At 50.7% G+C, this 14,152-nt stretch overlaps 1 protein-coding gene across 1 annotated transcript in view; it reads left to right on the top strand.

Annotated features, from left to right (window-relative positions):
* Positions 1 to 10,591, top strand: part of LOC119463993 (high-affinity choline transporter 1) — a 166,374-nt gene extending 155,783 nt beyond the window's left edge. Inside the window, exons 4-6 of the mRNA XM_049655458.1 lie at positions 2,981 to 3,198; positions 7,548 to 7,749; positions 9,954 to 10,591. Coding sequence (XP_049511415.1) covers positions 2,981 to 3,198; positions 7,548 to 7,749; positions 9,954 to 10,591 — 1,058 coding nt within the window. The remainder of the gene's footprint in view (positions 1 to 2,980; positions 3,199 to 7,547; positions 7,750 to 9,953) is intronic.
* Positions 10,592 to 14,152: the final 3,561 nt, after the last annotated feature.

Below are 14,152 nucleotides of genomic sequence, written 5' to 3'. Positions count from 1 at the left end.
GTCTGAAAAACTGTAGTTTGTGATAAGTGCGAAAGTGCGATGTTGGTCATATTTCCGGACTACATGTACATTTAGTATTGGCGGGGTTCCAAGGTTCCCAGTAAAGTGAAGAAATTTCTTACACCTTTTATAAATTAACACCATTTAGTAATAACCGCATTTATAATAACCTCTCCTCATAAATATTATCTGCACGAATTACACTTTGGGCTCCCGTTTCTTCTGAGTAAAATCAATGTCCCATATATGAAGGACATATTACATTAAGGTACTTAAGATACATTAAGATACATTATATACATTAAGATTAAGATCGAAAAAAATGGAGCTGGGCAGGCCATGTAATGCGCAGGTCAGATAGCCAGTGGACTATTACCGTTACAGAATGGGTGCCAGAGAAGGGAAGCGCAGTCGAGGAGTGCAGATAATTAGTGGGGGGATGAAATTAGGAAATTTGCAGACACAGCTTGGAATCAGCTAGCGCAAGCAAGGGGTAATGGGAGATCGCTGGGAGAGGCCTTCGTCCTGCAGTGAACATAAACATAATCTGATCATCATCATAATCACATTTATAACAATGATAATGATGATACGACGGACAGCTGTGCAGAGGCTCCGCCCCTTTTAGCTTTTTCATCGCTGCCACGGAAAGCTGTTAAACTGCTCTGGCTTCTGCAGTGGACGTGCGTGATTTTCTGCGCTACGAGCAAAGCGGCAGGCCTGGTGGGTCCACCCTTGAACCAGTGGCAGGGACCCTCACGCGGCGCGGGATTCCTGCAGATGATCGACCACTTCATCATGTCCGTGTGCGGTGGCATACCGTGGCAGGTGCGGTCTATTCTAGGCACACCCCGACGTGTGACTCGAATGCCTCGCTAATCGGGAGAAAATCGCGAGAGGCAACGCGTGGGGGCGCGTGCGCGCGATTCACGGCAGCCGCCGCAGACAGACGATCCGCTCATGCAGCGCTTTGTTTCTATACAGACGACGCGCGCTACTCGGGCGCCCTCTCGCAGCAGCCATCGTCGCCACAAAGACCATCTTGCGCGGCACTACGCTCTTCTTCTCACGCTTTCGCCACGCCCCCTTCCTCCGCCTTCCTCCTCGCTCTCTATTCGCTATCGCCGTCTTTCATCTCCCTCCGCGCTGCGTGTTGCCTTTCATCCTTCGCTCTGCTCGTTCACTCGGTTAAGAGGGACAGCCCCGACGCTCGCCGCGCGAACGGGCGCCTCAGAGCTGCGCTTAAACGTCGTCTCATTTTCTTCGCATGCCTAGCGGCCGACATCAGCGATGCTGCGGCAATAAATAAAAAAATGGGGCAGCTTCACACTAATGGTGCGAAGACTGTTCAAACAGCGAAGCCGTCGATCCCACCTAGCTTTATCTCGGATCGGGTAAGTTCCGAGACTCGGCCAAAATTAATTTTACGCGTTATCACGATTGGATCACCATTAGATCACGCTTCTGGCTTGCACACACGCTTTTGCTCGGCAACGCGTGCTCGAAACTCCGGATCTTCTGCAAATCGCCGCCGCTTCACCGGTGCGATACTCGGGGTTCCTCCGAAGTCGTCTCATCCGCTCTCGAGTAGCGGCACGACGATTTTCACGCCGCGCTTCCTCCTCTTCGGGAGTAACGCACTTCTTCGGTCGCCCCATCTTCACGGCGATGTGTTCGGCGCGTAGACGCGGGGCATTGTGTCGCCGCCACCGCAGCGACGCGACGCCATTATGAGGATCAGCGCAGTGACGTCATGGCTTAGCTCCGCTACCGCAGCTGTGGCGAGGTTTGCACGGTTACGCGGGGCTCGGCTGATGCCGTCATTATAAGGGGCTTTAGCCGTCATGGCTCGACAAAAAGCTGGGGCGAAGCGATGCGACGCGCCCGATGACGTCGCGGTTTAACGCCGCCTCCGCAGCTGTGGCGAGGCTCCGCGCAGCTGGGTGACGCGTTGCTAGGCGACGCATGGTGACGTCATCGCTCGGCGGAGGTTTTTCTGCGACCGACGGACCAACCTCGAGCTGAAACAGGTTCGCTGTTAAAAGCGTCGTAGCGCCTTCTGGCGAGAGCAAGGTTGCTGTTCAACCGCTGTACTCCTCGTCCCCGTGCCTTGCTATACCAACGGGAGATTAAACCAATAAAAAAATTCTGTACCTATCGTCGTACCGTCGATAGGTATCCGCTGCCGTCACCGGGCCGATCGGCGCGCGTCTTTGCTACTTTATCTGGTCGATCGTTGCTCGCTAGTGTCCTCACCTAAAGAGTATAGATATCTTACACCGTGTTCTGAAGTCAAGTCGCGAGAAGATGGTGGCTTACTTTCACATCTCTGGTTCAGGAATGTTTTGGATCGATAGGCTGCTTCGCCGAGCCACACGACGAGCAAGCCGTCCTTCTCCCGAAGAACGTTGACGCCAATGGCTTGTGCATGCGCAGGTGTACTTCCAGCGCGTGCTCGCTAGCAAAACAGTGTTCGATGCCAAGATACTGTCCTTCATGACGGCGCTCGGCTGCCTGGCTGTCAGCGTTCCGGCCGTCGTCATTGGTGGCATCGCAAAGAACGCAAGTAAGCTGCCATGGATCCACTCTGTCATCTGCTTACATATCCAGAAAGTAGAATTCGCATACTGTGATCAATATTTTCAGTAGTGGCACGCTAAAACGCACTTTGGCGAATTACATGCATTGTGCTGGAGGTCAGGTCGTGAATGGCCTGTTCTAATACCTTTTAAAATTTTACATGTTGGTGCTGTTCGCTTTTTCTTCCCAACGCCTTGTGACATGGACTTCTTTCCTGTGGCCGACGGTCGCAATGTTGTCGTTTTTGAAGAAACATCTTTTTAGAACCACGTATGTGAATGCAAGTGACGTCACAATGGGTAATCGTTGTGGGTGTCGTTTACAGCTTCGCTGTCTAACCACCTTCACCGCGTGGATTGGAGCCACAGTTTTTTTTTTTTTTTTTGTTTGCCATGCGCAGACTTCACGGCTGCCGGCTACGACGGGCCGTACAATCTACGCGCGAGCGATCGCACACATGTGCTGGCCATGGCGATGCAATGGCTCTGCCCGGGCATGGTGTCGGTGTTCGGCCTGAACGCCATGATAGCCGCCATCATGTCCTCGGCGGACTCGTCCATGCTGAGCGCCGCCACTGTCATCACCCGCAACGTCTACCATTACGTCATCAGACCCGCCGTAAGTGTCGTGCACCTCTCGGTACAAAAGTCTGATCTTGCCCGTAAGCTTCTCACTGTTTTGCGGATTACTCGGTTACCGCTAAGGGACTGCTTACGCTCGAGCCGCCCATCACCGCACCGCACGCGTGCGGTGGTGCGAAAAATTGCACATATCGAACACTTTGTTTACAAATTTCGGTTTACACAGTATGGTTTACGCTGTGCACGCAATGTAAATCGAAATGTGAGCACCAGTTGTCCGATATGTGCAATTTTTCGCACGACCGCACGCGTGCGGTGTAGCTTGCGGTGATGGGCGGCTCGAGCGTAAACAATCCGTAAAAGCCCCTTCCAGACACGTTTTCGGTGGCGCGTGGATGGAAGATCTTTAGTAACCGCAGGCCGTGGACTGCAGAAGCAAAAGCTGGTACCGGCATCTTGCGACGCTTTGTACGACTGCAATGTGTTTGAAATGTGTTTGCGTTGCGTGAGTTTCCTCACGGGAGGAAAATAGAGAGAAGGAGCGCGTGTTAAAGATTATTTCGTTTGCGAGCGCTTTGTTCCAATAGTTGAGTATAATGCTGGCACGTGTACTTGTTTATCTTTCTCCGTTGGCCGCTTATCACCGAATAACAAATGGTAAAAGTTATAGCTCTGCGAAGGCTTCGCCTGTATGTATCGGAAGTTTCTCCAATGCTGTCGATGATTCTATCCGTTGTCATCGAACCTTGCGTAATTTGATTGTATGAGCTACGCGAATTGTGTAGTACTTTCTGGAAGGAACGCGGTCAGCAGCCTTCGACGAGTCATGTATAAAAGCCGAAGCGCTTAACCCGCTGATCAGATTTTCGACCATCCCTGACTGTGGTTGCCGCTATCGTTGTGCTTTGAGTGGAACTCGTTTTTCTAGGCACAGGTTCGCCCAATAAAGATTAGTTCGTGATTCACAGATTTTTGCTGAGATCTTGATCGTCACTACAATGTGACAATATGATAGAACACTCCAGTGTTAGCTTTGGGTGTCCACGTACCCTGCGTCGTGAGATGTAACAAGAGGTAAGAAGAGTGCGGACAAGCTAGAACCCTAGAGGAAAATCAATTCTGCGGAATCTCACAAGGTCGAGAAAGGCTTATGAAAGGGAAAAAATGTCGTCCACCTGACAATAGCACCAACCTACAAAGGCAACTCGCGTTTCCTGGAAAGCTCCGCAGTTGAAGAAAAATTCCACCTAATCCGGGGATCGAACGCGGGACCAACGGCTGCATTGCCACACTTCCTTTAGTGGTATATACATACTGTTTATGTTTTATCGATCTCCATCTGGTGATATGTTCTCCTCTCCTGCTTGACCTGTACTGCTCTGTAGTATTGAATCTGTACTGTAGCATGGGACCTGTACTGGTCTGTACTGGTCTACGTATTGTATCTGTTCTGGGGTTCAAACTTTGCAGCAAGGTCACATCTATCGTCAGAATCATTCAGTATAACACTTGGCGCTGTTATTTGTCGGGTTTGCCAAGAAAAAAAAAGCGTAGTGTGCTTCACATGCACCCGTTGTGGTGGCTGCTTTGTATCCCCCAGCGATGGTAACCAATCTCGATGGCCATGCCTTACCATATATAGATACAGCCGCACGCTGTGGGTGACGTCACCGCCACCATTCTTTATAGTACCTTTTATTGTGAGCAGCGCATGACGAAAGGAACTTCGCCTGTTATTCTTGACAAACCACGCAGTAAACAGTGGAAAAAATGCGAAATGAATGGTCGAAACTACAAGACAGGGCCTTCCCGTGAAATGTAAGCAACAATGCAGTGGTAAGAGCGGAATAGCTCTTTAAACGAGTACTGACAATAATATTTTCGACTTTTCTTATTTTGCGTTAATTGAAAGTCCCACACTTCAAAACCCTATAAAGGGTGGATACCCTTTACAGGTGAAGTGTATGTGGGTGGTCACATACCCTTACATACAGGTGAAGTGTATGTACGGTGAAGTGTAAAGACGTAGTGCAGGAAGTGTATGTAAAGGTGAAGGCCTGCTCGGTCGTCTGCTAGCAGCGTAGCTGCAGAAGAATGCGCTACGGGCTAGCTGGTACACCTTCCTGAATTGTACAAAGTTTGTGCAGTGCACAAAAAAAAAAAAAAAAAAAAAACGAGACAGGAAAGGAACAGAGCGGCAGTCCAACTCGTTTCGCTGTTCCTTTCTTAGTCTCCGTTTTTGTTGCGCGGCACAAACTTTGCATAGCTGCAGACGACCGATCGATCAGGAGCGAGTGCCAAAACGTCACAATTTTTTGCTCCCACGTGACCTTCTCTTGTGTCGTGACGCATGTAACTTAGATGAAACAAAGCCGAAACTGCTTCGTAGAAAAGCTATTATTAATGTTCCGGGTACACCAAGGCTTTGCCAGTATTTTTACAGCGAAGATGTCTATGGCTAGGGTTCTATGCATTTTTCGTGTCGGTCAACAGATCTGTGCGCACAAATACTCAGCTCCCGAATTTGACAAAGTATCACATCATTCTTTGCGAAATCTTATCCGTCTCATCACTTGGACACGCATTTTCATTGCGTTAGTTATCAATACGCAACATTTTCAAGATCAGTAGACTCTCACGTAGATAATAAGGGTTTCTCAAAAATTTGCCACTATGCGACCCGCGTCGGCCATGGGTACGCTCGCACCGCCCTCTCTTTGTCGTGGTTCCAAGCGTTTGCGTGCCTAGTTTCCGTCCGCTCTCCCGGCGTAGCGGTCCCGTCGCGCGTGTCTAGTTTCCTCCGGCTCCCCGAGGTGGCGGTAGTCTTCCAATCAAGACCGCCGATCAAAATAAAAGTCTGCGTGCGCGTGTCTTTCTTCGAGATGACCGCCGTCGCCGCTCAAGAGAAATAAAATTTGCTCATACCTTTGATATAAATTCTGCCACCTTTATCATCATCAGCCTATATTTATGTCCACTGCAGGACGAAGGCCTCTCACTGCGATCTCCAATTACCCCTGTCTTGCGACTAGCTGATTCCAACTTGCGCCTGCAAATTTCCTAACTTCATCACCCTATCTAGATTTCTGCCGTCATCGACTGCGCTTCCCTTCTCTTGCCGCCCATTCTGTAACTCTAATGGTCCACCGGTTATCCTTCCTGTGCATTACGTGGCCTGCTCAGCTCCATTGTTTTCTCTTAATGTCAATTAGAGTATCGGCTATCCCCGTTTGTTCTCTGATCCGGCCCCACCGCTCTCTTCCTGTCTCTTAACGTCAGGCCTAACATTTTTCGTTCCATCGCACTTTGTACGGTCCTTAACTTGTTCTCGATACCCGCCGTGGTTGCTCAGTGGCTATGGTGTTGGGCTGCTGAGCACGAGGTCGCGGGATCGAATCCCGGCCATGGCGGCCGCATTTCGATGGGGGCGAAATGCGAAAACACCCGTGTACTTAGATTTAGGTGGACGTTAAAGAACCCCAGGTGGTCCAAATTTCCGGAGTCCCCCCACTACGGCGTGCCTCATAATCAGATGGTGGTTTTGGCACGTAAAACCCCATAATGTGTGACTTGTTCTCGAGCTTCTCTGTTAACCTCCAAGTTTCTGCCCCATATGTTAGCACCGGTAGAATGCAATGATTGTACACTTTTCTTTTCAACGACAGTGGTAAGCTCCCAGTCAGGATTTGGCAATGCCTGCCGTATGCACTCCAACCCAAATTTATTTTAGAACGACAGAAAGCTGAGCTAGTTGGTAAGGATTCATAATGCAAAAAGGTAAGGCGTGCAGACGCGTCTAATGGTCGAGGCTTGACATATCAATAATGGTGGAAGTGCGTGCATGAGTCAGCCTTCGATTACCTAACATAAGGAAGAGATCAAATGCCTCAACAGTTATCTCTCACGTAGACCGGCACGTGTACCCGATTGACACGTGGTGCAACCATTCCAGAGCATGCGCAGATGAGTTTTGTCTTCTTTATTTTGCGCCTCAGTGCTTCCTTCAGTTGATAGTCGGCGTTTGTGTTGTCCACTTCTCTTGTGTCCGTGTCTGCACGCCTTACCTTTTTGCATTATGAACCAAATTTATGCTTCTCATGATCAGGGCCCCTGTGAGTAATTGACCTATATAAACATACTCCTTTACAGACTCACCTTTATGTCGGGTGCTAAACTGCTTCACTGGTAATCCACCTTCACAACAGTAGAATGGCGCGCGATCTTTTCTAACGTGTCGAGGTCGAGGACTTTCATAAAGCGCAAAATGAAAATTGGAAAATGTCGTGTCAGTACTCTTTCAAGTTCTTAAGGTAAACCGCAGGTCACGGTACACGAATGCCACGCCGAGAAGCGTTCATGACGTAGAAGGGAGGCGCGCATGCGCAGGCGACCGACATGGAGATCACCGTAGTGCTCCGCACCATGGTCTGCCTCCTGGGCACCCTGTCGGCGTTGCTCGCGCTCTCGGTCACCTCGGTCATGGACCTGTGGATGGCCGCTTCGGACGTCGTCTTCGTGCTCATCTTCCCGCAACTGGTTTCCCTCTTCTACCTCAGCAAGTTGACGAACTCGTACGGCGCGTTTGCCGGTGAGCAGTGAGGCCCACCTTTTCCCGCGGAATAGCGCAAATGTCCGCGGCCATAGCCCGTTTCACGGAGAAAGAAGTACAGCCTCCCGAATTTTTTTAAAAAGCTATATCGCTCGAGAACACTATAATATGGTTGTACGTCGTCCTGAAGAGAACATCACATTAGACGACTCTTAGCGCAACCCGCCGGGGTGGCTTAGTCAGCTAAGGCGTTGCGCTGCTGAGCACGAGATCGCGGGATCGAATCCCGGCCCCGGCGGCCGCATTTCGATGGAGGCGAAATGCAAAAATGCCCGTGTGCTTGCGTTGTAGTGCACGTTAAAGAACCCCAGGTGGTCAAAATTAATCCGGAGACCTCCACTACGGCGTGCCTCATAATCAGAACTGGTTTTGGCACGTAAAACCCCAGAAAGAAGAAGAAGAAGACTCTTAGCGCAGGAGAGTGCTTAGCGCACTTGAAAGTACGTATGTCTGCCGGTCTCGCTGATTGTCGCCGCTTAAAGGCGCTAAAATGCCGCGTGATGGACGCTCGCGCGATATAGCCAAAAATGCGGGAGGCTGTACGTGCCCGTTCATTCACGAATTATGATGGACTTAAGGCTAAATCTGTCAAAGATACATAACTTAATTCCGAGACGCTGCATACTCTATTGAAATCAAGGTGACAGGACGATGCGTTGTACGTTTTCTAGTCAGTCTTCATAAACATATTTTGTAGTCAGACGTGTTGTCTTTCATTGCGGTAGCAATTATATGGACACTCCAAGCGCATTTCTACCGTCGCCGTCGCTGTTAGGTTCGGTATGCGCAACCGCATGCATGCGATTTTCGAGCGACAGCGACAAGCGACGGCGACGAGCGACAGGTTTTGCCGTCGCGGAGGGCTATCCGTCGCTGTCGCTGGTCGTGTCGCCGGTTTCTGGCCAGCCAGAAAATATCGCTTGTCGCCCGGAAGTCAGCGCGACGACATCCGCTGGGGACAGCGATTGCACAACAACATGGCAGCAATCAGTCTGCCCGCTTCGATCTGAATTCGCTCTTGCAACTTGCTCTCTGCTGTGACAGCAAAAAATAAATAGTACAATCAGTCATCGCTTCACCTCATCGCTAGCTGAAGACTGAGTATCGGCGCTCTCTTGTCGTTATTATTGAGATCGGTTGTTTTGTTTTGACGCTGTTTTGTTTTGGCCTGAGACGCCACCGAGAGCCGAGAAAGTGTTTTAAGTTTTACTCAACAGATGGCGCCACGGCACCTTACGCTGGCGGCATGGGACGGATTTTAACTGGGGATGATAGCATATTTTAGCTAGGTCTAGATAAAACATTGACCTTTGATAAAATTGAGCTTTCTTTACGCTCGCAAGATAACATTTATTCGCACAACATTGTAAATCCGTCGCTACTCTTTTTCGCGATGTCGCTTTCATGTGGTTGCTCCACGCCGCGACACGACAGAGCGACAAGGTGTGCCTGTCGCGTCGCTTGTCGCTGTCGCTTGATTATCGCGTGCATGCGGTTCGTCGCCGCCGAAAGCGTGCGAGGGTGAGCCGGCGATCGCGGCTCAATCTCGCCCGCGCGAAAGGGAGGAAAACGGGCAGGAAGTGCGCCGTGTTCCGTCGCGCGCGAGGCACCGGGGGGAGAGGGGGGGGGGGGGGGGGGGCGTTTAACTTCGTCTCCAACTGCGTATGTGCCGGCTATTCTTTCGTCGTTACTGAGGGAAAGGGGCGCCGCAAACATCCCATGAGACGTGGTAGACCACGTGCCATCGCGCGCACGTCTTACGAGACCACGCTACGACCATCTCGTAGAGCTACTTGCCTTAGGAGGTGCGTGATAAGAGTGCGTGCGGTTGTGGCCTAATGGATAGAGCACATCGTGCTGAGAGACATATTAGATCCCCCCTCAGATTGTTTTGTTTTAAGTGTCTCTGCTATTCGGCAGGTCAACAAGGCCCGCGGGAGGGGTTTATGGGAAATATTCAAATGTCTGTTCCTATGCCGCTTCGCGTTTTGCAGCATAGCAATTACATGTATGCCGGTACGACGCGGACACCGCGACCGATTCCGCTGTGAATTACATTGCCTCCGGGATCGGCCCAGTTGACTATTTCCATATCTCTATAAGATCGACCCATGAAACTATAGGCGAAGCCGTTTCGCTCTGTAAAGCGCCAGGGTGCGCGCACTGCGCCACATATCGTGCAGGATTCATGGCAGGTGCGGTGCTGCGCGGCCTGTGCGGCGAGCGCTCGCTGGGCATCCCGGTGGTGCTCCAGCTGCCCATGTACGACAGCGCCGGGGGCGAGCAGCGCTTTCCCTTCCGCACGCTCTGCATGCTGACGAACCTGTCGACGATGATGATAACGTCGCACGTGGCGCGGGTCTGCTTCGACCGCGGCTGGCTGCCGGGTTGGCTCGACGTGTGCGGCTGCTTCAGCGGCGCGAGGCGACAGCGCGCCGCCTCCTTCTTCGAGACCAGGGTGTCGGTGTTCTCGTCGCCCGAGGGCCCGACGAGCAAGCGCGCCGAGCCGCACGCGGAAGGAGCCGCCACTCCGACGTCACCGGAGAACGTCGAGGAGCATCTGTCGTCGCCTTCGTCTAACGAAGCCAAGGACCATCCCACGATGACGACCGAAGCCAAGGACCAACCCAGTCACGTGATCAAGGCGAAGGTACCACCCCCTACGCAAACGACCACGGCCAAGGGACACGCTATGCGCCGCAAGTCGTCCGTCAGCGCCAAGAAGAAGAGGTGTGCCTCGAAGCCTGAAGTGGAGAGTGGTACCGCCAAGCGCGGTGATGGGACCGTCGCGGAGGATGGTGCGGCGGAGACGTCTCCGTGATTGGCCGGCGTGGCCGGGACGGACGCCATTGGGGGGGCACCGAGGAGCGCACACCTGCCAGTGGGTCACGTGGTGTCTCCGCTGCCCCTCCCACCACTTCGGTGTCGTTCCTTCCACGCTGATTTCGTGGTGGGATTGTCCCTGATAGTGAGATGATTCGGCCACATTTCGTAGGACAATCATTAGCCCCATGGTAAAGTTGAGTTTCCGTTTCGGCTGATAGGAAAATATTTGTATCGACTGTATATAAAGGTGAAGCTAGGCAATAATTATTGATATATGCGAAAAAGAAACACCAACATGAATTCGTTAGGAATACGCTGTTGGTCATCAGCTACGAAGACTGTATGCTACTAATTGCTTCGTGCATGCGACTCAGAGCTTCTCAAATGCGTATTTATGAGACCTAGGGTGCACCACTAATATCATATTTGTCAAGATTCTTCAGTTGTATTTTGTGATATTCGCGAGATCAAAAACCTTAGTCAGGCCCATGAAAATACCCAATAGTAATTTTATTCCACTGTTCTTTTTTATTTGCTGTACTGTGCTGAGTAGTGCTGTCTGTCGAACTTCCTTTTACGTACCTGAATTTCTCTTTTGAGAGAGTCATGGAGTTCTGTATGTAACTATAGCGATGAGGTTATACCCGTGCCACACGGGCAAAGTAAAGTGCACTTTGAGCGAGTGCACTTCAGCGCGCTGAGTGTCACTTTGGCGGTGCGCTGCTACACGAGAAAGAAAAGTGTTCTTTCAAATTGATGGCCATTGCGACCGGGAGTCAGACGGGAAAGCATATATTTACTAATATAAAAATGTGTGCACACAAACAGTTTATTATTGTTGGAAACAACATTTACAATCCACCTTTATAAGCGCCGCCAACGACGGCAACTTGACCAGCAACAGTCAAAACTACTCGATCCGCCAAACAACTGCGCAGTCATTATCCGGTGTGGTCGTGAACAGCCCCAGAGCGAGAGTTTTTTGCTGTTCTTGTTGTGTGTGTTTTTTTTTGCGGTGTGGCACATTTTATTATCTTGTAACGTTAGCAATTTAAAACAATGTTATTAAAAATTACTCCTGACTCTTTTTTCAATATCACTTTATGTATCTTCTAAGCATTGCTAGCGAGGCTACACACTTCGCCGCCGCGAAGTGAGTTCGCCGAACACACTCGCCGGCGAGTGCACTCTGCAGTGAGTGTCACTAAGCGTTCCCGTGTAGCAGCCTGCGAATGACACTAGCCGCGAAGTGCACTTGCTCAAAGTGCACTTTACTTTGCCCGTGTGGCACGGGTATTGGAAGGGCTTGGCAAGGGCTTTGCAAGTCCCTGAGAAAAGCGGCATGTGAAAATGGAATAGCAGTCGATTTGATCAAAGATCAAGGGGATATGATACTCTAAAAGCGTGAGACCGTTTATATCCAATTCCTCAAGACTTCAATTGCAAAAGAAGATCGGAAGCATGCCAACAATCACACTAATCCATAAGAAGGAAAATATGTTAAGGAACTAAAGAATTATAGGCCGATTAGCTTGCTTTTAATATTGTACAAAATATAATAAAAATGAAACTTGGGAACAGCACGTCGTCAGGTGAACGTACAGTGTTTTATTCGTTGAGAGAGAGAGACGTGCGATGCCACAGCCCCCGCACAGTAGCGCACCCAGGGTCTCTGCCAGGGGGGGGGGGGGGGGGGGAGCAAGCACTTTGCATAACATGCAATTTCCTTGCTTTAGCACGAGGAATCCAACACCAAACAAAATGCCTAAAAATTATAATATGACACCAAGGATAATGACGACGTTTTATTGCTTCAGCGTTTTAGTGAAAGTAATTTAAGAGTGAACGCATAAATACAACAGTGATAGATCTAGTGTATTCGACCTCAAGCCACCTCCTGAATTGTAATGACAATGTGAACAGAGCGGTAAGGTACACGTTGGACTGGTGGGGCTGGACGCGTGGAGGGGGGGGGGGGGGGGTGTTACAACACCCGAACCCCCCCTCGGTGCGCCACTGGCCCCTAATCTTTTTAACCAGATGCAATCATGATGAGACTGGCCATATCGTAAATCTAAACAACAATTAGGTATATTGGCTTTCTAAAATGTAAACATTCTTATGGAATGACTGGGAATTATTTTGAGCAAGAGTTATCTGGCCCGTGCGTTCGCTGAGGAAGTGCTGTCCCTGTGCTCTCCTTCCCGAGCTCTCCTACATAGCGGAACCACTCGGAACGATCCTCACTTCCATCGTTATCTCGCTCGCGGCTCCAGCAGTCGAACGAAAGGAATATTCGACAGTTTCGAGTCGTGCATTCTCGGATCGAATGCGAATCAAATAGCCGAAACCTGTTCGATTCGTATTCGAAATTTCGGACGAATGTGCGCACACCCCCCCATAAACCACACACTCTGCATGCAAAGCGCCAGAGCGATGCGACAGCGCAGTGCACAGAGCGTCCAGCTCCCAATGGCACATCGGCGCTGAACGCGAGCTCGAGTTCCAGCTGCGGTGGGAAGGCCAGAGTTGGCCTGACAACGACGGAGCGATAACGACTACGGTCGTCGTGATAGAAAGGACAGACGCAGCAATTGCAGTTCTTCACTGCTGTCTCAGCAAAAAAGTATTTACTTTTTCACCTGGCTCGGAACCAGACGGTAAAACTAGCGAAAGTTAGCCTATAGCCTAATGGCATACCCAAGACATCTGTCGGCTCTGATTAAGCCGGGTCGAAAATGCGGTGCATGCGTCTTTTAATCGGCATTTAGAGTGAATTCAGCTAGTTGCTGTTTCACGCTCGTCGCAGCATTCCATGAGACTCCTCTTCAGAAATTAAAAGGTAGCACTTAAGAGTATAAAACATCTACGTAGAATCTCCTCAGGGAGTAATGTGAATGATGCGTAAGCATTTCCTAGTAACGACGTGGTGTTGAGTGCTCACACTCAACACTGCCGGCAGTCCTAGCACTGCTCAGCGGCTGCGGTCGTCGTCCTGGCACCATTACGGTAAATGCGACAGCGCCGTGGCGACACGAACTGCTGCGGAAGGCGGCGCAACGCGAACTCGTGAGGCAAGCAAACTACTGCTGGTGTCGACGCCCGGTGCGCTAGCTGATGACGTTCCGGTTCGAAGCCACGGCTTCTACACAGTTTTGGATTACTAAAGGTGCGCCTAGTGCGTGCCTGATTGCAGAAGTTCCGTAGTCGCAGAGACGCACTCGTGCCATAGCTCGCGCGTTACTCGTCGTCTTCCACAGCTGCTGAAAACGCTGCTGCTGGCTCTATCTGGAGAGCGATCGCCTTACGAGGAGGAGGAGGACGGACGGACGCTCGGTCAGTTTTTAGGGGCGAAGCTCCTTAGGGTGTGGGTCTGTCCCTCCTCTGTAGTATGTATTAGTACTAGTAGTAGTCGTCGTCGTAGTAGTAGTAGGTAGCCACGTCTACATCTATGAAAAAAAAAATTCTGAACGTTGTGTCCGTAGCGCGGAATCGAACCAGGGACCCCTCGCTTCCGAACGCGCGGCGCTAACCACTACGCCACGAAGCGCACATG

The sequence above is a fragment of the Dermacentor silvarum genome, chromosome 9 (assembly GCF_013339745.2).
Source record: "Dermacentor silvarum isolate Dsil-2018 chromosome 9, BIME_Dsil_1.4, whole genome shotgun sequence".
NCBI classification, from domain to species: domain Eukaryota; kingdom Metazoa; phylum Arthropoda; class Arachnida; order Ixodida; family Ixodidae; genus Dermacentor; species Dermacentor silvarum.
The sequence above is the reverse complement of the archived record's forward strand: the minus strand, read 5'-3'. Positions and strand labels throughout refer to the sequence as shown.